The 27,402-nt window shown below is 46.1% G+C and overlaps 1 protein-coding gene across 4 annotated transcripts in view; it reads right to left on the bottom strand.

The window, feature by feature from the left end:
- Positions 1 to 27,402, bottom strand: part of NCOA6 (nuclear receptor coactivator 6) — a 284,262-nt gene that overhangs the window by 236,291 nt on the left and 20,569 nt on the right. For all 4 annotated transcript variants that reach the window (XM_029613390.1, XM_029613391.1, XM_029613388.1 and 1 more), the window contains exons 3-5: positions 23,903 to 24,134; positions 12,150 to 12,305; positions 9,855 to 9,977 (exon numbers count right to left, since the gene is read on the bottom strand). In XM_029613390.1, the coding sequence (XP_029469250.1) occupies positions 9,855 to 9,977; positions 12,150 to 12,305; positions 23,903 to 24,089 (466 nt within the window). In that variant the 5' untranslated portion in view covers positions 24,090 to 24,134. The remainder of the gene's footprint in view (positions 1 to 9,854; positions 9,978 to 12,149; positions 12,306 to 23,902; positions 24,135 to 27,402) is intronic.

Here is a 27,402-nt window from a genome sequence, read left to right as displayed (position 1 = left end):
ATAGGAGTTTTGTATAGGGTGAGTACGTGACAAGTGCTTGTAACTCACTAACTCTTCTAGCCGATGTAATGGCTATGAGGAAGATAGTCTTCCATGTGAGAAATTTAACATCACAGGAATTCATGGGTTCGAAAGGAGAACGCATGAGTCTTGTTAAGACTCGATTCAGGTCCCATTCTGTGACTGGTGGCCGAATTGGTGGTTTAAGTTGAGTTAAACCTCTCATAAACCTGCTGACAAGAGGTTGAATGGATATTGGTGCATCTCCCACCTTGTTATGGTAAGCTGAGATTGCACTTAAATGTACTCTTACAGATGATGTCTGGAGACCAGAATCTGAATGATGGCATAAGTAGTCTAGTAGAGAAGTTGTGGGGCAGGAGAAAGGGTCAATACTCTTTTGCATGCACCACAAGGCAAACCTTTTCCATTTCGAAGAATAGTTCTTTCGTGTTGAAGGTTTGCGTGAAGCTATAAGCACTTGAGATACATTGGTTGAAAGACTGAGTGGTTGTAAAATCAAGCTTTCAACATCCATGCTGTCAGGGATAGGGATTTAAGGTTGGGATGGCACAACCGACCTCACAGAGCAGCAGCCCCACGGCGCGAAGTCCCGCCCACCAGCCCGTTCCGGCCAATCAGACAGCAGCAGAGGGAAGTTTAAAAATCCTCTCCCTCCGGCGCTGCGTCTGTCTGCCTGCCAGCCGCCCTTCCATACAAGCCTGAAGCTGACACCTGCTTTCTTCGGAGGAGGGAGGCCTGCGCGATCGGCGCCCAGACCCATCGGGGTAAGGCCTGTTAAATTTTCCCTTCCCCCCGACGGGCCTGATCGCCGACCTCACAGAGCAGCAGCCCCACGGCGCGAAGTCCCGCCCACCAGCCCGTTCCGGCCAATCAGACAGCAGCAGAGGGAAGTTTAAAAATCCTCTCCCTCCGGCGCTGCGTCTGTCTGCCTGCCAGCCGCCCTTCCATACAAGCCTGAAGCTGACACCTGCTTTCTTCGGAGGAGGGAGGCCTGCGCGATCGGCGCCCAGACCCATCGGGGTAAGGCCTGTTAAATTTTCCCTTCCCCCCGACGGGCCTGATCGCCGACCTCACAGAGCAGCAGCCCCACGGCGCGAAGTCCCGCCCACCAGCCCGTTCCGGCCAATCAGACAGCAGCAGAGGGAAGTTTAAAAATCCTCTCCCTACGGCGCCGCGCGCCAGCGTCGCGCGCCGAAGGAGCGCGACAAAGGGGCCTGCCCCTTTGTTTCGCCCCTTCGTACAGCCCCAAGGAAGCCCCGACCATTATACACAGAAGTATCTAATGTGATATCCTTAATAAGTATTGCTGACCGTAAAGATACAGTGATATAGGAGTCTACCGTCCGAAACATAAATATCCTTCAATCATCCTCACATACAGCCTTTCCAGCATTCACTCGTACCTCATCACCGTCCGTCTAGTCTTTTCCTCATCCACCCAAACTGGAGACAGAGCCGCGCATCCGGTTCTATGATCCATCGGGGTAAGGCTTTCAGTCTTGCCATACCTCCAACAGCCCTCCGCTAGTCACGAGGCCTTATAAGCAATTCACCTACTGGTGCCGGTCTAGGTCTACCCATATGCATCAGCACCACCGATGACTTCGGAATTGCCGCGCCTAAAAGGGCAATTTAAATCACAGCTCGTACATAATCATCACGTGCCTGGCGTCGCATGCAATAGGAACCTACCCATTCGTGCTCCCATTCTCTTCACACTCCCAATGTCTCCCACCCAAAACGTCTCCTCTTCCACCTTCTATCTCTCCAGACCCCTCCATGACGCCTCTTACCAACGCTATCTAGCTACCCCATCATACATTCATCAATCCTATGAAGACAATAACCTCGTCTCTCATTCAAGAACTCAATTTAAACACCCACAAACTACGACAACAAGCATTCAAAACAGGAAGCCTATCACACCACCAAGCAACTCAAACATGAACCATATGCAACGAAAATCCAACCATCTCATCAACATCCCCCTAAAGAACAACCTCAGAAACCTAACCTATTTGACCTTCTTCTTAATAAACGCTCAATCCCTAACCAAAAAATATATCCTAATAAATGACCTAATTCAAGACAATAATCCAGACTTCATAGCTATTACAGAAACCTGGTTCAAATCCACCGACCAAGTTCTCGTAAACCAACTACTTAACAACAACTACGACCTGTTCTCCATTCCTCGTAAAGCCCGAAGAGGAGGTGGCCTCTTACTAATAATAAAAAAAGAGCTCGCAATCAAACAAATCTCCAACAACCTACCAAAGAAATACGAAATCGCCCTCTTTGACTCAGAACACCTTCAAATATGCCTAGTCTATTGCCCTCCAAACCTTTTAGAAGATGACCCATCCCCCCTTCTGGAATACCTATCTTCAAACATCAGCACAAAAAAACCTACCATTATACTGGGCGACTTCAACCTCCACACAGACCTCAACAAAAAAACTCATAGCTGCCAAACCCTTCTGGACATGCTATCTAGTTTCAACATGACTCAACAAGTGAACACCCATACTCATAAAGCGGGTCATACTCTTGACCTAATTTTCACTAGCCACCACTTCTTAAATACTTACACCTCAGTCAACCCAGTCCCCTGGTCTGATCACTTCCTTATCCACTGTAAATCTCAACTACAACCCAGTATCTCAACTAATGAAAACATCTCCTCTTCCTTCAAATTCAGACCACAGTTTCATCCAGACAAACTACAAAAAGAACTAGGAAAACAAATCTCTAACCTCGACCTCTCCAGCTCCAAGAGAGCAACTCAGTCTTGGCACCATCTAACCAAAATAACAGCCAACAATATAAACCCAGTGAAAACTAGACAGCGAAAACTAAAAAACGACAAAAATAACCCGTGGTTTGACTCCAACCTAAGATCAATGAAATCTAACCTCAGAAAATTGGAAAAAGAATGGAGAAAATCGATGTCCCCAACTAACCAACAAAGATACCGCACTCACCTTGCCATCTATAAAAGCACGATTTCAAACACGAAAAGATACTACTACAGCCAAAAGATTAAAAACTCTTCTAACAACTCAAATGCCTTATTCAACATCGTAAAAAACCTCACAGAGGACAAAAACTCTACTACCCACTCAAACATTGATACCAACTTATCTCAAAACCTCGCCACGTTCTTCAATGACAAAATCAACAGATTAATAAGCTCTCTCAACAATTCTACTACCACAGAAGACTGGTTAGAATCTAAGAATATACCCCAGTGGTCACATTTCAACCCTGTCTCCATCACTGAAGCCGAAAAAATGCTAAATAAAATAAATCCTGCGCGTCATGAACTGGACTCAATCCCGACGCGGAACCTCAAAGATTTGGCACATATCATCGCCCCCACCTTAGCCGCCATCTTAAACAAATCACTAGAAGAAGGCGAACTCCCAACCGAACTAAAATCTGCAACCATCACTCCCATTCTAAAAAAGAAGAACCTAGATCCGTCAGACCCAAATAACTACCGCCCCATATCCAATCTACCCCTACTAGCCAAATTGACAGAAAAAGCTGTTTTATCCCAACTAAACGAACATCTTGATTCATACAACATACTTCACCCGAATCAACACGGATTTAGAAAAAATCACAGCACGGAAACACTTCTCGCCAACCTATCTAATGAAATTCTAAGAAGTGCCGACATCAAGATTAACCACCTCCTAATACTCCTAGACCTCTCCGCGGCATTCGATACTGTAGATCACAAAATCCTTCTATCTAGCCTTTCAAACATCGGCCTCTCCGGCTTCACCCTCAAATGGTTCACCTCCTTCCTAAATAACAGATCCTTCAAGGTCACTATGAATAACATCTCATCAAAACCCCTCCCTCTAGACACCGGTGTACCACAAGGTTCTGCCCTTTCGGCCACCCTCTTTAACATCTATCTAATTCCTCTCTGCCACCTCATCTCCAGTCTTGGAATAACTTTCTTTCTGTACGCCGACGACATTCAGTTCATCATACCTGTCACCAACTCAATAGAAGACGCTCTTCGCACAGCTGCCAAACACCTAACCACAATTAGAAACATGCTCAACAAGTTAAAATTATGCCTAAACATGAATAAAACTGAATGTATCCTCATTGGAAGAAACGTCTCAGACCAAACCATTGCCCACAACTCTCTTCTAATCAACAACATATCCATACCTCTAAAAAGCTCAACAAAGGACCTCGGCGTATGGATCGATAAAGATCTCAACCTAAAAACACACATAGCAGCCAAAACCAAGGAAGGTTTCTATAAACTTCATGTACTAAAACACCTAAAGCCGCTCCTCCACCATCAGGAATTCCGAACTGTTCTACAATCCCTGATCTTCAGCAGCTTAGACTACTGCAACTCAATGTTATTAGGTCTCCCCAAATCCACCTTAAAACCGCTGCAGTTACTGCAGAATGCCGCTGCAAGAGTACTGACCGGAAATAAAAAATCGGATCACATCACCCCAATACTAAAAAGCCTACACTGGCTACCAATCATTCAAAGAATTGAATACAAAACCCTGACGATCATCCATGACGCTTTACACAATTCAGTTAACTCCGCAGTCAGTAAAATGTTCCACCCCCACAAACCTCAACGGAACACCAGAACTTCTGAAAAACGTCTACTCGAAATACCCACATATCCCATGGCTAAGCTTACTAACACCAGAAATAGAGCTCTCTCCATAGCGGGGCCTAAACTCTGGAACGCCCTACCATGCTACCTCACCACTATCATCGAAAATAAATCATTCAAAAAAGAACTGAAAACCTGGATCTTCAGCCAGACTTTCAATAATGATTTAAGCAATCCACAATTGTGATGCCTCATGCTTCCCATCCTTCTCCCCTCTTCTCTTCTCCGCTTACCTACCCCTTCCTCCTTCCATTACCTACCCCATCCCCCCCTCATTTCCTACTTTTCCCATTCAGACTTTCTTGTATTCAGAGCACGAGTTTGTACATACCTTCCTCGTTTTTCGTTTCTATTTTCTTTTTCGTTATTTGAATTATATTATTTTTTAGTTATTCCTGTTACTTCCTTCTCCATATGCTAGTTGCATATACTTTTGTTTCTCAAATTGTTCTATGTATCATTGTTTCGTTCCAATGTAAACCGGGGTGAAGGCATGTGCTAAACCTCGGTATATAAAAGCTTCAAATAAATAAATAAATAAACCGACCCTGATCCTGAGTTATGAGAATGGGAGCTACACCCAGGCGAATTGGTTCTCTGATCGAGAGGTCTAGAAGTGTTGGAAACCATACTTGTCGAGGCCAATACAGGGCTAAGAGTATCATGGACCCCTTGTCCTGCTGTAGCTTCACTAGAGTTTTGGTTATGAGCGGTATTGGAGGATACGCGTATAGAAGGCCTGAGTTCCAAGGGCGAGCAAAGGCGTCCTTGGCTAGTTGGCGATTCTGTCTGTGTAGAGTGCAGAATTTGTCTATTGTTGGTTGCCCCCAATGTTGAAATATCCTGGTCGCTACTAAGGGATCCAGGGACCATTCATGTGGTTGGAACTGACGACTGAGTCGATCCGCCACTACATTGTGAATGTCTGCCAGATAAATGGCCCGGAGAAACATTGAGTGTGTCAGGGCCCAGTGCCAAATCTGTGCAGCTTCTTGACAAAGGAGATACGAGCCTGTACCTCCCTGTTTGTTGATGTACCACATGGCTACTGTGTTGTCCGTTTGGATCAGAACAGTCGTGTGAAAGGTAGTCCTTGAACGCATGCAGTGCATAACGAATAGCTCGAAGTTCTAGGAAATGGATTTGAAATGTTGCTTCGAGTTTTGTCCAAGTACCTTGGGTTTGGAGATTGTTTATGTGAACTCCCCAACCCAAGGTGGATGCATCTGTAGTTAAAGTTATCTGTGGGGCTGGTTGTTGGAAGGGTAGGCCCTTGCGCAAATTGTCCTTGTTCGCCCACCAAAGTAGAGAGGAACGTAGCTGGTGGGTTACTTGAATTGGAGAGGACAGTGGTTGAATAGCTTGGATCCATTGTGATCTTAAAGTCCATTGAGTTACCCTCATGGCTAACCTTGCCTTAGGAGTGACATGAACTGTGGATGCCATGAGCCTAGTAAGGTTAGAAACTGATGAGCTGTTGCTTGTTTCTTTTGAGTGAATCGAGTTTGCCAGTAGGGAAAGTGTCTGCCCGATCCCCGGGTAGGAAAGCTTTTGAAAATATGGTGTTCAATTCTACTCCTATGAATTGAAGCAGGTGAGACAGAGTGAGATGGGACTTTTGATAATTGATGAGAAAGCCCATGGAGTGAAGTAGAGTAATTGTTCGACTGAGAGAAGTCAGAGCTCTTTGTTGAGATTGACTTCTGATGAGCCAGTCGTCTAAATAGGGAAAGACATGGACACTTTCCTTGTGCAAGTATGCTGCTATTACTGCCAGACATTTGGTGAATACTCTGGGAGCAAAGGCAAGTCCGAATGGTAGTACTCTATACTATAAATGTTGATGACCCACCATGAAGCGCAGATACTTGCGATGAGGGAAGATTGGAATATGAGCGTAAGCGTCTTGAAGATCCAGAGAACAAAGCCAATCTCCTGTTTGAAGAAGTGGAAGCATGGTGCCTAGAGAGACCATCCTGAACTTTTCTTTCTTCAGAAATTTGTTGAAATTTCTGAGGTCTAGGATGGGAGGTAGGCCTCCGGTTTTCTTTGGAATGAGGAAATAACGGGAATAGAATCCTCTGCCCTGCTGAGTCCGGGGCACCAGCTCTACAGCCCTGGCTCTCAGAAGAGTGGATAATTCTACTTGCAATTGGATTATTTGATTTTTGCTTAGAGGAAGAGGTCTCGGAGGAGAATCTCTTGGAATTGAGAGCAAATTGAGTTGGTAACCTCGAGATATTATTGCAAGTACCCATTGGTCTGTTGTTATTTGTAACCAATGGTTGTAGAAGGAGGATACTCTGCCTCCTATCGGAAGATGTGGTTGAGAATTGAAGAGATGGCCTTGGTCTCTGGGAAAAACCTCAGAAGCCTGCAGCCGGTCCTGTCTGTGGTGGAGGTTGAGGACCAGCCACCCTAGGTTGTCTGGGCTGAGCTCTTTGCTGCGACCTAGTAGATCTGCCCCTTGATACTGGAGGGTAATAATGCCTCTGTCAATAGAAGGGTCGTCTAGATTCTTTTCTTGGAGGCCGACAAGATGACTGGGTAGCTGAATCCTGCGGAATTAATGAATGTTGTCGCAGGGTTTCTGTATGGATTTTTTAATTGTGCAACTGCATCTTGCACCTTGGAACCAAAGAGGTTGTCACCTAGACATGGGTAAGTCTACTAATTTTTCCTGGACTTCAGGCCTGAGGTCCGAGGCTTTAAGCCATGCCCAACGTCTTGCACTTATCCCAGAGGCCGCTACTCTAGAGGCTGTTTCAAATCCATCATAAGCAGCTCGGACTTCATGCTTGCCAGCTTCAAGTCCTTTGTGAATAATTGCTTGGGCTGCTTCTTGATATTGCTGTGGTAATGATGTTGTAAAGTCGTGCATCTGTTACCACAGATTTCTTTGATATTGAGTCATGTATAATTGATAAGATGAAATTCTGGTATTTAACATGGCTCCTTGGTAAATCTTTCTTCCCAGAGAATCCAAGAATCTATGATCCTTTCCTGGGGGAGTGGAGGAATGCGGCCTTATCCCTTTTGACTTCTTGTGTGTGGATTCCACAACCACTGATTGGTGTGGAAGCTGTGCCTTTTGGTAGCCAGGAACAGACTGTACCAAATAAGTAGTGTCCATTCTTTTATTGACAGCAGGTACTGAGCATGGGTGCTCCCAAAGCCGATGCTGTATGGCCAGGAGGACTTCATGAACAGGTATGGGCTACTACTTGTTTTGGAGGATCCACAAATTGGAGAACCTCCAATGTTTGCTACCTAGAATCTTCCTCAGTCACCAAGGTGAAGGGTATGGTGTCCGCCATATCATGGACAAAATTCGTAAAGGATAAATCCTCTGGTGGAGATTTTTTCCTTTGGTCTGGAGGTGAAGGATCCGACAAATTCTTCAGAGGAAGTGTCTGTATGTCCATCATCCCAAGTATCGTATGGATCGTCTTGATGAGGAGATATCGGAGAGGATCTTGGTGGACGAGGAAGTCCTGAGGGACCTGGTTGCGGATCATCGAGGGGAATCTGTCCAGGAACCTCTTCTTGTGGTATGGATGGAAGAGCACTGACTACTTCATCAAATCTTTTCATGAGAAGTTGGTACAGCGCAAGCTCAGGATGTCCTGGAGCCCCAGGTAACATCAGCATCGGGTCTGGTATCGAAGACAGAATCAGCGCTGGCATCGAGGGTCATCTCGGCATCGACTTAGGTTGCGGTGCCGGCATCGGTGCAGGCACTGGCATCGACGGGGTTGTCAGCATCGGTGCGGGCAGCGGCTTCGGTACTGGTACCAGCATCGGTTCAGGAACTGGCGTCGGCAAAGGCACCGGAATCGACATCTGTTCTTTTAAGGCCTGGAGCTTGACAGATGAAATCCGACAATTCCTGCGTCGCTATCGATGACATTGGCGATGGATGGTCCCCCGACCCTTCCGGACAACCTTTTTTCAAAATTATTCGTTTTGAGACTCCGGCCGGAGACGATTTAGTCTATGTAGAGGGAGATAGCAAAAGTTGTAGATGGAATAGATGCACCATCTTCTCTTGGCGGGCCTTTCGTCCCTTCGGAGTCATTTCTGCACATTTAATGCAGGTTGTGACATCATGTTTTTCCCCCAACAAAGAACACACTCAAGGTGTGGGTCTGTAATGGACATTGTCCGATTACAGATGGAACATTTTTTAAATCCTGTAGCCATTTTAATGTCGACAGCTTATGAAATGAGGAGAAAGTGTGAGATAAAAAATTTTTTACTCGGAGAGTAAAACGAGACAACGATTACTCACCAGCCGGTGGAAACCTGAGAAATCCCGTGTGGGAGAATATATATATATGAGAAAAAGTGACTTTAGTCAGCAAAACACTGTGAGAAAAAACTCACAAGGCTCCTGCTCCGCGATGCCTACAGCAGCGCGGAAAAACGAAGACTGAAGAGAGACCCCTGTGGCAGAGAATATCATGGCATGCTGGGCATGCTCAGTGGCCTCACAGGGCCAGTCAAAAGTTTCTAGAAACTTTGACAGAAAGTTTTCCGCAATAGGGCTCCATCAATGATGTCACCCATATGTGAGGACTAGCATCCTGCTTGTCCTGGGATAACTGCGGTGTGCAATTATCCCAGGACAAGCAGGATGCTAGTCCTGCTTGTCCTGGGATTACAGCAGTAATCCCAGGACAAGCAGAAATTACAGCAGTGAAATGTCACTGCTGTAATTTCAACTGGGGGAAGAAGGCATTTTTCATTTGCTGCTGTTTCCTCCCCAACAACAGCCTCTCTCCCCAATCAACCCCTGGCCAACAGGCAGGGCAGATGCTTACCTGCACTTGCCTTCTCTGCTGGCCAGCTTCAGTCTAGTAATTTGAAATGCACTGCCAGCAGATCCATGAAACTATGCAAAACTGAGGCTATTTTGCAGAGGCAGACACAGGTAAGCACACACTCCTCCTGCTGGCTGGGGAGACAGATAGAGAGGCAGGCTGGCCCAGAGAGGGCGAGAGAGTCAGGATCAGGAGAGAGACCTGCACTTGAGACAGAACTGGTTTTTCATGTTGTGTTGTAATTTTCCAGGACTATGACAAAATCAGATCCTTGCATATATAGCCTAAATGACACCATATATAGCTCTGCCTACTCAATAACAAACACAGAAACATACCTGGTGGCGCCTGTATAGGGAATCCTGCCTCTAATCTTACTGCGTTGTTTCCTCCCAAGGGTCCATTAATTCTGACATCTTGGCCTCGATTCTGAGTTAAAGCTAAGTTAATAGCCCCTTCCCCTGGAAATTAAACATACACAAATGAGCTAAATACCAATTAACGAAGAAAGACATGCACTCTAGCACTTGCATTGATCCTGGAGAAAACTGAAGCCTTAGTAGATTATGATAACTGCACCAGTCCAGTGGCTCAGTGAAAAGCACTACTCCCTGGGTTGGTCAGGAATACAGTGTTCACAGCTCCTGTGGAGACAGTCTCAGCCATCATTCAATGGCAAGATCTAGAGGCCAGATTTAGGGTGCATGTTGGCCTGGTTTCAGAAGGAGCTGCAGTTTGTGGCCTCTGGGTCAAGGACTGTCCCTGCAATAGCAGAAGCGATAGTTAACTGAAAAAAAAAAAAAAGTTGTGAATGAAGGTACATGGCAGCGGAGCCCAAAAGTAAATGAAATGAAGGCCAAAAAAAGGAACAGAAAAAAAAAAAAAAGCTACTGGGCCCAAATAAAATGTGGTATTTAGCATTACCAAATACCATTAAACTTTAATACTAATAATGCATTTTGGCCTTAATTAATGTGGTGGGCTACAATGGTTCTAGTGGATCAGAGTAAATCTTTGAAACTGCTAAATACTGGTAAACTACAAATGTATGACAAATTCATTTAGGGGGGATTTTCAAATATCTGTGGGTAACTGCAAAGTCCACAGGTACTTTTCCTCAGTTCGCAAATGGAAAGTACATGCATATTTTCCTTTTGAAAATTACCCAAGAAAATATACTTTACAGAGATTTGCATCTCACTTTTTTTTTTTTTAATAGACACTTTTCACTTTCAAAAGGCATGTAGTTTTGAAAATGCAAAGTTGGGTGCTTCATTACATTCCCCACCATAATCCTGCCCCTGAGAATGCCTACACTCAATGTGGATAAAAGTATACAATTGTTCTATAACACACAGACTTTTACCACCAGGAGGGTGGGTAATTTTCAAAAAGCCATTTTTACTTGGGTAAATAGCTTTAGAAAATTGACCTCAGTAATTTTATATAGGACTTAGCACCTGGTTGTGTCTGGTCTCTTTCAGTAAAACAAGGGCAAAAAGAAAAAGGGATGAGGCTGAATTCTCATAGTAGCTGTTGGATGTGCCCCTGATCTTAGTCCAAGGAGAAGGAACAGGATTTTTATAGTCCTATAACTTTAAAAACAATTATATACAATTGTTTGAAATCAAACTTTGTAAATATGCATTAGTACACTTGAAACTTTTTTGTTTCATGTTTTAATGTTGTCATCTTTTATATATTTAATTATTTTATTTATTGATTATACTCTGCCTTGAGCATTTTTAATTGGCATGGCAGATAAATATAAAATCACTCAATCAAATGTTTAACTATTAAAATAACATGCAATAAAATAAGTATTTTATATGCACACATAATTAGTATAAGTTTTAGTGTTAGTATAAAAGTTATTTGGTTGTAGAGTTGGGGGGGGGAACTCTACAACTTTGTCAAAATTTCTTAGAAATTCATGACAGGGTGGCACCATATTATATCTATAGGAAAAGAAAAAGCCCAATTTATATCTAAATATCTACTCACAAACTGATTATATTGTATACTTTAAAACATCTGGAAAGCCCACATAAATCAATTAACCAAACTGATTTGAGGACTCAATACTGTATGTGGTCAATGGACCTAAATTTAAAATTGAAGTTATTTGATCAAAGTGCTGCTTTAAAATTGCCCCAGAGGGCCACTAAACTTCTGCTTGTTATAAATGATATTATATTTATGGAAGTTCTCCCCTAGATAGGGAGAAGTCTACATAAAACTATTAATAAAGCCAGTTGCTTCAAAATGACAAAGTTCTAACGCCAGCTTCATATACCATATAAAGCTATTATTCAAAATGGAACCATGCTGTGGGTCCCCTTTCCTTTACAAAGGCAATGTATACATTTATACCACATATGGGTATTCAAATAAATATTCTTTGAGCAATAACTGAATGCAATTTCATAAAGAATTACATAAACTCTATTCTTGTAAGGCTTTAAGCTCCACTCTGGAATTGGAATGTTGCAATAAACAAATGATACAGAGTAACGATGAAAGACATCATACCATAGTAACTACAGGTACTTTAAGAGTTCATGGTTATAGAACACCTTCCTCAACACATGCCTTGTAAAAATATCTCATCATGGAAAAGAGCAGATGAATACCTTCAATTTGAACAGAGAGAATTCCCAGATCCCTAAGCTGCTGGTTGTTGTTTTGAGCCAGAATACGCAACCGTTCTGCAGCTTCCCTGGGTATATTGAAAGTAACCCGCACACTGTTCCAAGGTTCCACCTTCTGCAGTTTTAGCTTCTCCAGTTCTTATGTGGAAAAAGAAAAAAGCACATAAGAGGATTCTGTGAGATAAAACTCTAAGTCAACACTTGTAAATTCCTACATATACCTACGTAGCATGAGTCACCAAGTTCATCTGTTGGTGGTACAAGTAAACAGACTATAAAATTATCTCCTCCTCCCTCGCCTCACTGTACAGTATTGTAAAAACTACAGCTATATCATTGCTTCCTAGCTAATCCTCAAGGAACCAGACAGCTCAATGTACATGGAAAACCAAATTATAACATGGACTCTGATAACTCAGGCAACATATTGTTGTCCAGGCTTAGATCAAATGAAATAGCTTTCTCTTAAAACATGCACTCAGGGTTAACAGATGTTTGATTAGGTGTCAGCTCAATGGCTAGCACCGCTGTGTTGATTCCAAGCTTCTGCTCTCAGTTCTGGATATACAAAAATGTCATTGAAGCCGCACTCCGCACACTGGAGCAGCATTCATTCAAGAACTGCTTTTACCAGCTCTTCTGGGAAAGAGAATCAGGCACAGATCTGCCAGGCAAAACTATAAGCCATCTATGCATTTTTTAGCACAAATATTCACTTGAGTTCTTTGAGGCCCAAAAATGCACATCATATAACCTTGCTAGAGATAGATAAACACAGCATGGGAGAGATCTACATCAAAAGGAATACATTGTTTTCTGGTTCCTGTCTACTATAAGACTACCATAAAGCTAGTTTTACTCCAGGATCTATTGGGCAAATACAACCAGAATGTTTTCCCAGACAACAAAAGCTGTTCACCTATAACAAGTGTTCTTTGTGGACAGCAGAATAATCAATCTCCCATGTCCAACTGCCCAAAGATCATTTCCTATAGTGCTTTGGAAAAGCCTTGAAAGATTTATTTTGGCATGCACAGGACTTCCCGCCTAGTTGCCACTATGTGGGGCACCCTCAATCCTATATAACATCTTCAAGGAATCAAACTGCATAAAGAGAGAGCAGGTAAATATGACCAATTTTCCTGCTGTTCAGAAAAAACAGTTTATACAGATGGGCAACTTTGCTTTTTTTCAAGGTCAAGAAGGATGAATCAACCACACAGTTGTGAATCCCTTAGGGAAGCCTTCCAAAATAAAAAGCAAAGGAAAACAAAAAAAAAAAAAAAAAAAGATGTTAACAGGCAGATAAAGCCATTTTTCTTGGGCGAGACATTTTTTGTTTAGTTTTAGGAGGCAAGCTGAAATGAAATAAAGTCCCCTAGGTAGGATGATTTGGGTCTATTCTCAAAAAGACCTTGGAGAACAGACTAGCCAAATCTACTGTTCCATCAGCAGTTCATGTCTGAACAGCAAAGCAAATAAATGTGGACCAAACTTCATGTTGCAGCTTTGTAAACCTTCTCAATGGAGGCCATTTTAAGATAAGTCACTGATGCCACTATGGCTCTAATATTATGAGCCTTGACATGCTCTTCTAAAAAGTCAGATCTAGTTGGGCATAACAAATGAAGATACAATCAGCTATCCAATTATAGATGATGTATTTGCTTTCAGCAGCAATACCAGTTCTGCTGAAGGCAAAGGAAACAAAAAGTAGAATTTACCAAATCAGAAGTCTCCAACTCTGGCCCTCGAGGACCTCAGACAGACTTTCAGGATATCCCTAATGAATATACATGACCTATATGCATGTTATTGAGATAGTGTGCAAGCAAATCTTTTATATGTATATTTATTAGAGACAAGCCGTTAAGCCCGTCACAACGGGCTACATTTTTGTTTTCGGTCCATTTTCTAAAACAGCACCCTCCTACACTTTTTCTCCCTCATTCCCCCTTCCCCTCAGTCACTCACCCCCTTCCCACCCCTCAGTCTTACTCACTCTCTGTCTCCCACTGGCTCCTTCCCCTCACTCTCACCTCCCTCCCCTTCCCTCAGTCACTCCCCACCCTGTCTCAATTCCATCCCCTCTCCCTCAGCCCTCCTCCACTCCCTTTTTCTCTGCTCCACAACTTCTTACCCTTCCACTTACTCACATCCCTGTCTCTCACCTCTCCCTCATTCTCCCTCTCCCCTCACTCTTCCCCACCCCCTCCCTCCCTCTCCCTCCCTCTCAGTCCCTCCCTCCCTCCCTCTCAGTCCCTCCCTCCCTCGCTCGCTCTCTCTCTCTCCTCCCTCGCTACTGGCCGCCGCTGCTCCTCGTCGGTCGCTGCTGCCGCCGGTCGCCGCCGCCGCCGCCCGACGCCGCCGTCGCCCCTGCCGCCCGACGCCGCCGTCGCAGCTGCCGCCCGACGCCGCCGTCGCAGCTGCCGCCCGACGCCGCCGTCGCAGCTGCCGCCCGACGCCGCCATCGCAGCTGCCGCTGCCGCCCGACGCCGCCATCGCAGCTGCCGCTGCCGCCCGACGCCGCCATCGCCGCTGCCGCCCGACGCCGCCATCGCCGCTGCCGCTGCCGCCCGACGCCGCCATCGCCGCTGCCGCTGCCGCCCGACGCCGCCATCGCCGCTGCCGCTGCCCCCCGACACCGCCATCGCCGCTGCCGCTGCCCCCCGACGCCGCCATCGCCGCTGCCGCTGCCACCCGACGCCGCCATCGCCGCTGCCGCTGCCACCCGACGCCACCATGTTTTTTTTTTTTTTTACGCTGGCTAGGACCGACGTCATTGCCCGCACATGCGCAGTAGAGCTGTGCTCTACTGCGCATTTGCGGGCCGTCGGTCATGGCCCATTTATAAGGTAGATACCCTGAACATCTTGACTGATTTGCAGCCCTTGAGATCAAGAGTTGGACATCTCTGAAAGGCTTTAGTTCACTCCAGGTAGAAAATGTGCAGAATTTATTCACCTCTATGAATATATGGCCTAGAAAAGAATTCTGGTAGGATGACTGTTTAAAATGCAGAAAAAAGTAAAAAAAAAAAAAAAAAAAAAAAAAAGAAAAGTTACATAAGATACATTTTATTGGATTAATACATTTCTTGATTAGCTTTCAGGAGATAAATCTCAATAATCAAAAAAAAAATTAATTGACCTGAGGAAGGGGAGTGCTTTTTCCATATATTCAGGTTGACTATTAAAGCAATCACAACACTTTATCCAATATTGGTTAAGGTTGAAATCAAACACCAGCTTAGGCAGAAGTATTACAGCAGGCAGCATTGGATAAATCTGACAACTAAAGGCTTAACAGAGATTGGTTTCCTTCCACAGGTTAGTGGTTAAGAGCTCGCTGCACAGAGGTATACCGTAACAAAGCTGATTTTAAGTTAGACAGAGATGCAGAAAGTATTCAAATGTGTGGAACAGAGAAACCTCCTCCATTTAAATCCACAGAATGCTCTGATTGATTCCATTCTAAAAGGCAGAAGGACCAAAGATATCCTTAAGAATCTAAAAGGAACAAATCACTTTGCTCTCAACATTCAAGCTGAAAAGGCCTGAGACTGGAATTTGGGATAAAACAGCAGTCTCTGATTTTTGCATGGGAACTGCCCAATTTGATTGATTTCCAGATAGATACATGACTTCCAAAGGAGAGGAAACTAAATTTATCTCAGGCCAAGAAGGTAACACGAGTATCAGTTCTGTGGTTTCTCAAATTTTAAGATTTTTGTAATAAGGGTAATTGGAGGGTATACATACAGAAGCCCTGCCACCTAACAAGCCGATTCAGTAAAAGTCGTGGGAGAGCAGGTGAGCGCATAGGCCACTCTCCTGTGCACACGATTCAGTAGGCACCGGGGTTATGGCCTTGAGGTCCAGAAGTCTGGTCAGTGTAGCTTCCACTGCCGCCCTCTTGCGGGGGTCGTGGCAGGGAGATTCCACGAACTTGTCCGGAGGGGGTTCGAAGGAAGTCCAGGTAGTACCCTTCTCGGATGATGGCTAGGACCCACTTGTCCGAAGTTATCTCGACCCATCTGCGGTAGAATAGGGTTAAGCCTGCCCCCTATGGCTTCTTCCCTTGGATGGGTCGGCTGAATCTCATTGTGGGGTGCGGCTGGGGCCTGGACCTGAGCTGGTTCCCCTCTTGTTGTGTTTGTTCCAAAAGGACTGGTTCCTGCCCGTAGGGCGGGGCGCTTAATAATTATTCTTGTAAGGGTTGAAGCGCTGTGAGCTTCTGCCTCTGGTGGCCCTGGGAAAGGAATGCTGGTTTCTCTTCGTCTTGTCTTCCGGCAGACGAGGTAATGGGGAGTCGCCCCATTTGTTAGCCAGTTTCTCTAGTTCGCTGCCGAACAGGAGGGATCCTTTGAAGGGCATTCTCGTGAGGCGTGTCTTGGAGGAGGCGTCGGCCGACCAATTTCGAAGCCAGAGTTGTCTCCTGGCTGCCACTGTGGCTGCCACTCCTCTGGCTGCTGTGCGCACTAGATCGGAAGCCGCGTCAGTGAGGAATGATAGTGCTGATTCCATGTCTTCTCCTGGGGTGTTGTTCCTGGCTTGGGATAAACAGGAACGTGTCACCACGGTGCAGCAGGTCACAATTTGCAGGGACATGGCTGCCACCTCAAATGCTTGTTTTAGTATGGCTTCCAGGCGCCAGTCGTGTGCATCCTTGAGCGCCGCTCCTCCTTCCACTGGGATGGTAGTGCGCTTAGCAACCACGCAAACTATGGCATCCACTCTAGGGCACGCCAGCAGCTCCTTGGTTGCTGGGTCCAGGGGGTACATGGCCGATAAGGCTCAACCCCCTTTGAATGAGGACTCCGGCGCATTCCACTCCAGGTCAATTAGCTGTTGTGCCGCCTGTAAGAGAGGAAAATGGTGAGACGTCTGTCGAAGGCCCTCCAGCAGGGGGTTCATTCTAGGTTCCCCCGGGGTGCCTTGGCCCGGGATAGCGAGTTCCGATAGTCATTGGGATACCAGGTCCGGAAGCTCGTCCTTTGAGAAGAAGCGTCTCATGGTTCGGTGTGGCTCTGTCCCCGAGGGAAGTTCTCCCTCCTCAAGGGGCTCGACTTCTTCCTCGGAGAAATCCGTGTCCCCGTAGGTGGGGCTTCTGGGTGGTGGGAGCCTGTGCCTAGGCCTCGAGGGTCCTGGGGCATGAGGGTCTTCCAGTGTCACATATGGTTCAGTCTGCATCTTGACAAAGGCGTGAATCCCCTTAAATAACTCTACCCAGGAAATCGATGCTGGGTCTAAGTTGAGGGGCGCCGGATCCCTGGGGGTCCCCGTCTGTGGGATGGACTCACTGGGGCCTATTAGGTCCAGAGTGCCCCCTGTGGAGCTAGCACTGGGCCCTGGGTGGGACTGGCCCTGACCTGGATCTCCCAGGGCCTCCTCACAGTGTGCGCATAGGGCGTCTGCTTCCTCGCTCTGTGCGGCTGTGATGTGGCATGCTGGGCAGAGGCCTTGAGCTTTTATTCCTATTTTTGGAGGTGCCATTTCTGTGGCCGCGTAAGCTCTTATGCGCTCCATTGCGTCTGATATGTGCGCCTAGCCGTAGATGTGCGCCTTGTACTGTGCGCGTAACTTATGCGCGTAAGGTTTTATGTGCGCCTAAGAATATGCGCACAAATCATTTTGTGCGCTTAGCTTAATTTGTGCGCTCGGATCGGACGGCGCGGCGAACAAGGCCAAGATGGCGATGGCGAGCGTGCGGGCAATATGGCGAGCTCCTTGGAGGGTCTCCACGTGGGCAGACCCAGGAACAGCCGGGGCCTGGCCCTGCTAGGGCGGATCAACCCGGTGGCACAGATTCCGATCGCCGATCTGTGCTCCTCCTCGATCTTAGGAGACTGGATTAAGTAGAAGATTTACACCTTACCTTATCTTCGGCGCTTCCCGGTTTTGCTCCGGGCGGTCTCCTGCTGCGGGGGGAGAGGGCAAATACCTTCACCGCCGCACTCGAGGGGGTGCACCCACTGCCTGTCAGCCATGCCCGAGATCAGGGGCTAAGTCCTTGCTGCGATTCGGCCGACGGACCGAGGCTGCCTCTACGACGCGCCCGAGGATTCGGGGGCTAAGTCCCTGCCGCGAATCGGCCACCGGACCGAGGCTCACCTCCGAGGGACCACAGAAATCACCTCGGGAAACTCAACTGGGGGAGGGACCCGAGGGTATCACCGCAGGAGTGTGGGGCTCGTCTTCTGTAGGTTTCTTCTTTAAATTTCGGTTTTGTTCTTTAAATTTTTGGTCTAACGCTCTGAGAGCGTGCAGATAGTCCCTAACTGCTATGGAGACGGAAAATACTGAGGAGCTGCACTGCTAACAGGAGTACACTATACCCATTGGTCCTGAGTCCATCTGCTACACGCTAGGAAATCCTGGTTTTAACTGTACTGTCATGCAGGGCTCAGAGGTTCTGCAGTCAAATAGGTGAGGCCTTCAGCTCTGTTGTTGATATAAACAAGTGGATGAAGGCTATCTTGGAGGAAAACAAAACAAAAAAAAACCCCAACTACTATCTCCTTGAGGTGGAGGCTGGTTTTGAAGTGGTAGCTAAGAGTGCGTCTAGAACAAACAATGATATTTGATCAAATCCACTGCCTCCTTGACTAACTCCAAAAAAATTCTTTCCACTGCACAGCAAGCATACAAGTCTGTCCTGCATGTTTTCTTTTAAGCCCTGACACTTACAACCACGAGAGCCCACAAGTGTCAATAGCCATGGCAGAGGCTCTTTATGCTTTCCACTTGGGTTCATTAGGTGAAAACTCCTCTTGTTTCTCCGGACAGAAAAACTCGGAACTTCTGTGACCCTTGCAGTATGTAATGCATCGAATTAGACTATGCAAATCTAACAGGACAAAAGTCCAAGGTCAGAGATTAAAGTCAGATCCAAAAAATAAGAGTGGAGCTGAAGTCTCGGGCAACACATACCCTAAAGCCAGTCTCAGAAGACTTCTGTAAAGCCTTTATGAGCTTTGGGATTAAATCACTGCAGCACAGTTGGAATGCATCCTTCTACAATGCCATATGGCTCCTACTTGGCACCAGGCCTGGCGAGACCGGATGTGCATACCCTACACTGGGCAGGAACCCGAAAGACCCGCACGAAGCACACTCTCCCCGAAGGACGGTTCATCTGAAGCCTTAATGTCCAATCAGTAATGTTTCGTAAAAGTGTGAATAGATGACCACACCGCCACCCTACAGATCTCCTGAGGCGACAGTAACTGACACTCTGCCCAGGAGGTAGCCTGAGCCCTAGTGGAATGAGCTCTGAGACCCAAAGGCACCCAACGCCCTCGGGCTATGTATGCCGAGCAAATGGCTTCCTTAATCCACCGAGATTTGGTCGCCTTTGACGCTCTGTCCCCCTTCTTTGGGCCACCAAAGAGAACGAACAAATGATCAGAACGTCTGAAGTGACTGGTAACCTCCAGATAACGCAATAAGACGTGCCGCACATCCAAAAGATGAAGGTCTCTGTTCTGAGAAAACTCCCAGTGCCAGCTGGGGAACCCCGGAAGCTCCACAGTCTGATTGACGTGAAAGGCTGAAGCCACCTTAAGGACAAAAGATGGAACCGTACGTAAAGATACCCAATCGTAGTAAATCCGAAGAAAAGGATCCCGACAAGACAGCGCCTGCAACTCCGAGATCCGATGGGCCGAGCAAATGGCCACCAAAAACACCGTTTTCAAAGTCAGATCTTTCAGGGAAGCTCCACAAAGAGGCTCGAAAGGAGTGCCACATAGACTCGCAAGACTAAATTCAAACTCCAATCCGGACACACCGAAGGGATGAGAGGGCGCAAATGTTTGACCCCTTAAGAAATCGAGCAATATCCGGATGAGCTGCCAGCGAACAGCCGTCAAAGTTTCCCCGAAAGGTACCTAGACCTGCAACTTGTACACGAAGGGAATTGAATGCCAAGCCCTTAGTGAGGCCCTGTTGCAGAAAGTCAAGCACCCGAGGAACATGCACCGCTAAAGGGTCGCAGGAACGCTGATGACACCACGTCTCAAAAAGCTTCCAAACTCTCACATAGGCCATAGAAATGGCTGGACGTCTCACCTGCAGGAGGGTGGAAATGACTTGTTCTGAATAACCCCTCAAGTGTAAACGTCGCCTCTCAAAAGCCAAGCCACGACAAAGAAGCGATCCTCCCGATCCAAAAATATGGGCCCCTGACGGAGCAGATGCGTTAAATGAGCCAGCTGAAGTGGACCCTCTAGAGCCAAGCGTACCAGATCTGTGAACCGCGGACGATGTGGCCACTCCGGCGCCACCAGAATCACTCTTCCCGGGTGCCGCTCTATGTGACGGAGAAGCCGACCTATAAGGGGCCAGGGCGGGAAAGCATACAGCAGAATCCCCGTGGGCCAAGGACACACAAGTGCATCTATGCCCACTGAGCCCTGTTCTCGGCAACAGCTGAAAGAACGAACTGTTTTTGCGTTCGCCCTCAAGATGGCGCTCTGCCCAGGTGAACAGAAGACGTGCCTCCAATGCTACGGCGGGACTTGAGTCCCGCCTTGCCGGTTGATGTACGCCACCGTTGTCATATTGTCTGAGAAGACTCACACCATTCTGCCCTAGATCCAGGGAAGAAACGCCCGCAGGGCCAGATGTACAGCCCTGGTCTTGAGCCAGTTTATGGACCAGGATCTTTCCATCGCTGACCAGAGCCCTTGGGCAGACCTGTCTGCACACACCACCCCCCAACCTGAGAGGCTGGCATTGGTGGAGATTATCAGCCAATTCGGAGTGTCCAAATCCACCCCCCGTTCCTGATTGTCCAGTGACAGCCACCATGACAGACTGGCTCTGGATTCTGGAAGTAGAGGCATTGGTAGATGGAATTGCTCCGACACCGGGCTCCAGCGAGACAAAAGCTTACGCTGTAAAGGTCTTTAGTGAGCGAACGCCAAGGAACCAAGTCCAAGGTTGAAGCCATGGAGCCCAGGACCTGAAGATGATGCCACACTGTGGGATTGTTCCTTCAAAAAAGGGAATGTATTTGTTCCTGCGACTTCCCTATTCGGTCTACCACTGGAAACACTTTACCCAGCAAGGTATCGAATCATGCTCCAAGATAAATCAACTTCTGAGTGGGTTCCAAGTGACTCTTCTGTACATTGATTACCCAACCTAGGGATCGCAATGTGAACATCACCATGTGCATTGATCTCTTGCAGTCCACCCAAGACTTCGTGCGAATCATCCAGGTACGGGTGGACCAAGATTCCCTTCTGACGAAGGAAGGCCGCTGCCACCACCACCATCACCTTGATGAACGTGCGAGGAGCTGTTGTGAGACCAAAGGGGAGGGCTCGAAATTGGAAGTGTCATTCCAAACCTTGAACCGCAGAAACCTCTGGTGATTCAGCCGGATCGGAATGTGTAAATACGCCTCTGTGAGGTCCAGAGAAGCGAGAAACTCCCCTTTTCGAACTGCGGCCATCACTGTCCTCAGGGTTTCTATACGAAAGCAAGGAACCCGAAGGCAACGGTTCACCTTCTGCAGATAGAGGATGGGCCGAAACGTGCCCTCCTTCTTGGGGAACACAAAGTACATGGAATACTGACCTCGTCCCTGTTGAGCCTCTGGAACTGGGACAATAGCTTTGAGCTCAAGAAGTCGTTGTGGAGTCACCCGGACCGCCTCTCGCTTGACACCTGAGGCCACTTGGGACTCCACAAAAACCTCCCGGACCGGGCACGAGAACTCCAGTGCATACCCATCTTTGATCACTTATAAGACCCAGAGGTCTGAAGTAATTCTTGCCCATTCCGTGTACAAGTTGGATAATCTGCCTCAGACAGCTTCGACAACAGAATGGATGCTCGTGGCTTCATAGGGGGTTTTTATTACTTCCTGCACCAAGATGTCCCGGATCTCTTCCGGGCTGGCAACCCCCTCGACAGGACTGCTGGCGCCCTGAAGCTGGTTTAGAAGCAGAAGGTGCGGAGTATCTACCCGATCTGAAGTGGCGAGAGTCCCGAAACCTAGCTCGAGGAGGGAAGACTGTCTTAGAAGATCTTTTATCTTCCGGCAACCGATTGCCCTTGGATTCGGCAAGCAGCTTTACTAGATGATCCAGATCCTCTCCAAACAGGAGCTTGCCCTTAAAGGGTATATTACAAAGCTGAGACTTGGAGGACAAATCTGCTGCCCAATTTCGCAGCCAGAGGAGACACCGTGCTGACACCAAGGACACCATACCTCTCGCTGAGGTCCTCACCAGATCATACAAAGCATCTGCAACATAAGCGATGCCTGCTTCTAGGCGGGCGGACTGCAGAGCCCCACTGTCGCCCGTACCGGCCCCAGCAGCCGACTCCTGGATCCAACACAGACATGAGGCTAGCGCAAACCACCACCCAAAGGCTTAGCACGACAACCTTGAATGCTCGCTTCAACTGGATCTCCAGATTGCAGTCCTGCATATCCTTAAGGGCAGCCGCCCCAGCAACCGGGATAGTGGTCTTTTTTGTGACTGCCAAGACCGCGGCATCCACCTTTGGAATCTTCAGTAAATCCAAAACTTCAGAAGATAACGGGTACAGTCTCGCCATAGCTCTGCCCACTGTCAAGCCGGAATCCAGAGGCTCCCACTCCTGGGTCACTAGTTTGTGAACCTTCTGAGGCAGAGGAAAAGATGTTGTGGGACCCCTAATGCCGTCGAGGACTGGATTGGTGCCCTCATTCTCAGACTCTTCTTGAGAAATCTTGTCCCAGAACTTCAAGGACCTGGGGAATAAGAGGTCTTAACTCATCCCACTTGAACAAACGCACCATGCTGGGGTCATTGGGCTCATTTATTTATTTTATTTTATTTAAAGAATTTTTATATACCGGGGCACGTAAATAACATCACCTCGGTTCACAGTGTAACATAACATAGCAACAAGCTTTACAATGAGTATAAATAGTATAAATCCAGATCATCAGTATCCACATCAGCCAGATCCGGCCACGGATCCGGGTCAGCCGCCCCTACTACCCCAAAAGCCGGAGTCGCCCCAGACCCTGGGATCGGATCTCGTATACCCTGGGGAGAATCCCCTGTGGGGTGAGCCTGATCAAAGATGCGCTGACGAGGGTCCATACCCCGACCTCTTTTCTCAGGCGGGTCCGAATCTGCCCCCAAGAGACTGGGCCGCTTTACCGCTGAGCGTTTCCTTGCCAGGAAAGCCTGGTGCATAAGGAGGACAAATTCTGGGGGAAACCCCTCTGGGTCCCCCTCCCCCACTGGAGAGTCGGCTGGGGTGATATCATCAGTTCCCCCGGTGAGGTTTTCCCTCACCAGGACTGCATCTGTACCACCCCCGCTGGGGTCAAAGAAATACTGAGTGACTGCAGGTGGCATTCTCGTTATGTAGCAGTGCTCAAAGTTCTAATTGTTCTCTGACTCCACCTGCTGGTAGGGATACACAACCCACTTTTCCGGGCTGATCTGGGTATGTTCAGGAACCAAGATTTCAAACAATGGTCTTAAAAATATTTGAGTGGAGAGAATAAGCCACAACCAGACAGATGAGCACTTTTGAGTAATCCTTCCCCAAATATATCAGTATACTGAAGGAGGCAGTGAACTGTCTACTAGTAGCTGAAATGGACCATTAGCAGCAGTCACCATTTCAACACTTATTAGTCATTGACATATGTACCTCAGAGTAGTGGAACAACAAACTGGACATATTGCCTTGGAAAACAGTAGGAAACTGATTTACCTATGTGTAAAAGGTTAGGTACATTCTCCAATATGTTGTTTAATTTCCATTTAAAATCTTTGTCTTTTATATCTCCTTTGAAAGCAACAAAAATGGTGGAATCAAGATCTGCCTCCACATCTTCCATGGCTGAAGAGCACAATGATGTGTAAATTTCATTTGTGTTATGACCATCAGCTGAAACCATAGCTGTGCTGTCCAGGAACTCAAGACAGTCAAGCAGTTAGGAGACCTCAGAAGAAAAAGAAATTAAACAATTAATAACTACCTTAACTTGTAAAAATAACAGAGTACATAATAGTTTAAATTTGTTAAATTTAAAAAAAAAAAAAAAAAAAAAAAAAGAGAGACTGCAATATGAAGGCCCCATGTAACCCTGCAACTAATTATATTTGGGCCCAATAGCCAAAGATAGCCAGCTATCTAAGTCAACCAGATAAAACTTGTCTGGCTAACTTAGAAGGGATATTCTGCGGAACGGCTATGCTGCTGAATATACCCAAATAAGTTAAATCTGGCTAACTTTAGATCTGCTATCAGGCAGGTCTAACTTATTTGGTTAACTTAACCAGATAAGTCAAAATATCAGCACTTATCTAGATAAGGAGCACCACCCTGTTCGGCCCATTGCCTGCCCCCAATATATTCAGCTAAGTGGCAGACAATGAACATAGCCGGATAAGTCCCTATTTAGCTGGCTAAGTAGCACTAAATATCAGCCACATTTATGTCTAGTGGTAGCTTACTTCCACAATCTATTGAAACAAGCCTGGAAAATTATCAGGCAACAGGTCACCTAAAATTTTACACTAGACTGTTGCTACCAGGCTGCACTAATGAGGAGCTAGGTTCCTTGGGCAGCACCCTAACCAATATTCTCACTAATCTGAACAGGGTCCTTTCCCTGGCATCATTCCAGTCATCTGCAGTTTGAAGCATATGGGGGGGCTGGCAGGTCCCACAAGACTACAGGGCCTCATGCAGATCAAAACATTAGGTGGCTGGAGTCATGCCAAGCAGAGGCCACTGCTTAGATAGCAGAAATACTGCCCTTGCCACCTGGCCGCACAGAGAATAAGAGTGGCAAGGCCAGATGCTGAAGGAGCTGAAAAACTACTATGCTACAAAATGTTATTTATTTCCAGATCCATATTCAGTAAGCCAGTTAGTGAATAAGTTAACTGGACAAGTTATATCTTTACCCAGATATTCAGCAGGATAAACGTCTGGCTGAATATACTCGGCTAAAGTTAAAAAGTTAAAAAAAAATAAACCAGCTATGTTAGAATATAGCTGATTAGATTTATTAGTTATCTGGCCTTCTGTGGCTCAATAACTTCCCACTTAATTAACTGGATATCTTTTGAAGGTACTGGTTAAATGGCATTGTAAAATAAAAAAATAAAGTAGTACAGGGACTACGGCTCATTTCTCTGTACTCTCCCACAAAAATCTTTATCTAGCCCTTTCGGGATGTGCACCCACCACCCAAAAAGTGTTCCTAGGTCTGTGGTGCCCCCTCTACCCACCCCTTTCCCTGATTTTTTTTTTTTTTTTTTAAATACAATCCTCTGCTGCTGCCGCCGCCACACAATCCCAACCTCCCCCCGCCACCCCCGGCCTCTCCCTCCAATCCCCTGCACTTTAAAAATCCCTGCCATAAGTGGGGTTTGAACTTATTTGTTCCTGGCGAGCTCCAATGCAACTTCTGTCAAAGCTGTGCTGAAAGGGTAACCTACACACTGTTTTCATTTCATTTATTGTTCTTAATATCTCACTTGTTAAACATGTTATCCAAGCTGTTTCATGGAGGGTCCCCTAATTTTACAGCTACTTGAAATGCTAAAATAACCTGTTCTATATGACTAAGGATTTTATAAACCTCTATCATATCATCTCTGACCCTAGTTGCTCTTTCTGAACTTTCCCCATGCTAAATTCAGGGCTACTTTGATGGTTTATTATTGAAATGCACATCAAATTGGGGAAAAGAAGAAATGTCCATGGTATGCTACCTGCAATAAATCTTCATCCCGATCATATGAACAGCACACAAAAGCAAGCCAAACAAGATGTGAAAATAATCAATGGCCTTGAACAGACCAGTCACTAATGTATTATAAACAAAAGCAACATATTACAAGAATATTTACGAACTCCTACATCAATTTAATTAATTGTTCTACATGATGCAACATTAAAAACACACTCCCAAAAAACAGGCTCTCTTCTATATTTGCATAGGTCTATCATAAATAGGCAGCAGAAAAGACATTTCCTGTCTGCAGCCCTTTGTATCAGGATTCCCTTGCAGTGCTGCCACATTACCACAATATACCTGGGGGCCGCAGACCAACATTTTTGATTAGGTGGGCCAAATAAACCAACTTCTTCCTTACACCCCAGCTGCCCTAGTTGCTGATGACATATGGAGCAAATTGGTTCAGGACCCAACGAGAGAGGGAGCTATTTTAGATTTAATTCTTATTGGAACACAGGATTTGGTGAGAGAGCTAACGGTGGTGGGCCACTTGGCAATAGTTATAACAACATGATCACATTTGAACTGATGACTGGCAGGGGGACAATATGTAAACCTACAGCTCTAACATTAAACTTTCAAAAGAGAAACTTTAGTAAAATGAGGAAAACAGAAATAAACTGAAAGGTGCGGCTGCAAAAGTTAAGTGTACAACAGGCATGGACATTGTTTAAAAATACATTCTTAGAAGCACAATCCAGATGTATTCCACGCATTAAGAAAGGTGGAAGGAAGGCAAAACAACTACCAGCATGGTTAAAAGGTGAGGTGAAAAAGGCTATTTTAGCCAAAAAAAAACATCCTTCAAAATTTTGAAGAAGGATCCATCTGAAGAAAATAGAAAAAAGCATAAGCATTGTCAAGTTAAGTGTAAAACACTGAAAAGGCAGAGAGAATTTGAAATTAAGTTGGCCGTAGAAGCAAAAACTCATAATAAAAACTTTTTGAAATATATCCAAAGCAAGAAACTTGTGAGGGAGTTGGACTGTTAGATGACCAAGAAGTTAAAGGGGCTCTGAGGGAAGATAAGACCATTGCAGAAAGAATAAATAAATTCTATGCTACCACCCAAGAAAGAGATCTAGGTGTCATAGTGGATAACACATTGAAATCGTCTGTTCAGTGTGCTGCGGCAGTCAAAAACCAAAAAGAATGCTGGGAATTATTAGAAGGGGAATAAAATGGAAAATGTCATAATGCCTCTGTATCGCTCCATGGTGAGACCGCACTTTGAATACTGTGTATAATTCTGGTCGCCGCATCTCAAAAAAGATATAATTGCGATTGAGAAGGTACAGAGGAGGGCGACCAAAATGATAAGGGGAATGGAACAACTCCCCTATGAGGAAAGACTAAAGAGGTTAGGACTTTTCAGCTTGGAGAAGAGACAGCTGAGGGGGGATATGATAGAGATGTTTAAAATCATGAGAGGTCTAGAACGGGTAGATGTGAATCGGTT

Source organism: Rhinatrema bivittatum, chromosome 8 (assembly GCF_901001135.1).
Source record: "Rhinatrema bivittatum chromosome 8, aRhiBiv1.1, whole genome shotgun sequence".
Taxonomy (NCBI): domain Eukaryota; kingdom Metazoa; phylum Chordata; class Amphibia; order Gymnophiona; family Rhinatrematidae; genus Rhinatrema; species Rhinatrema bivittatum.
The sequence above is the reverse complement of the archived record's forward strand: the minus strand, read 5'-3'. Positions and strand labels throughout refer to the sequence as shown.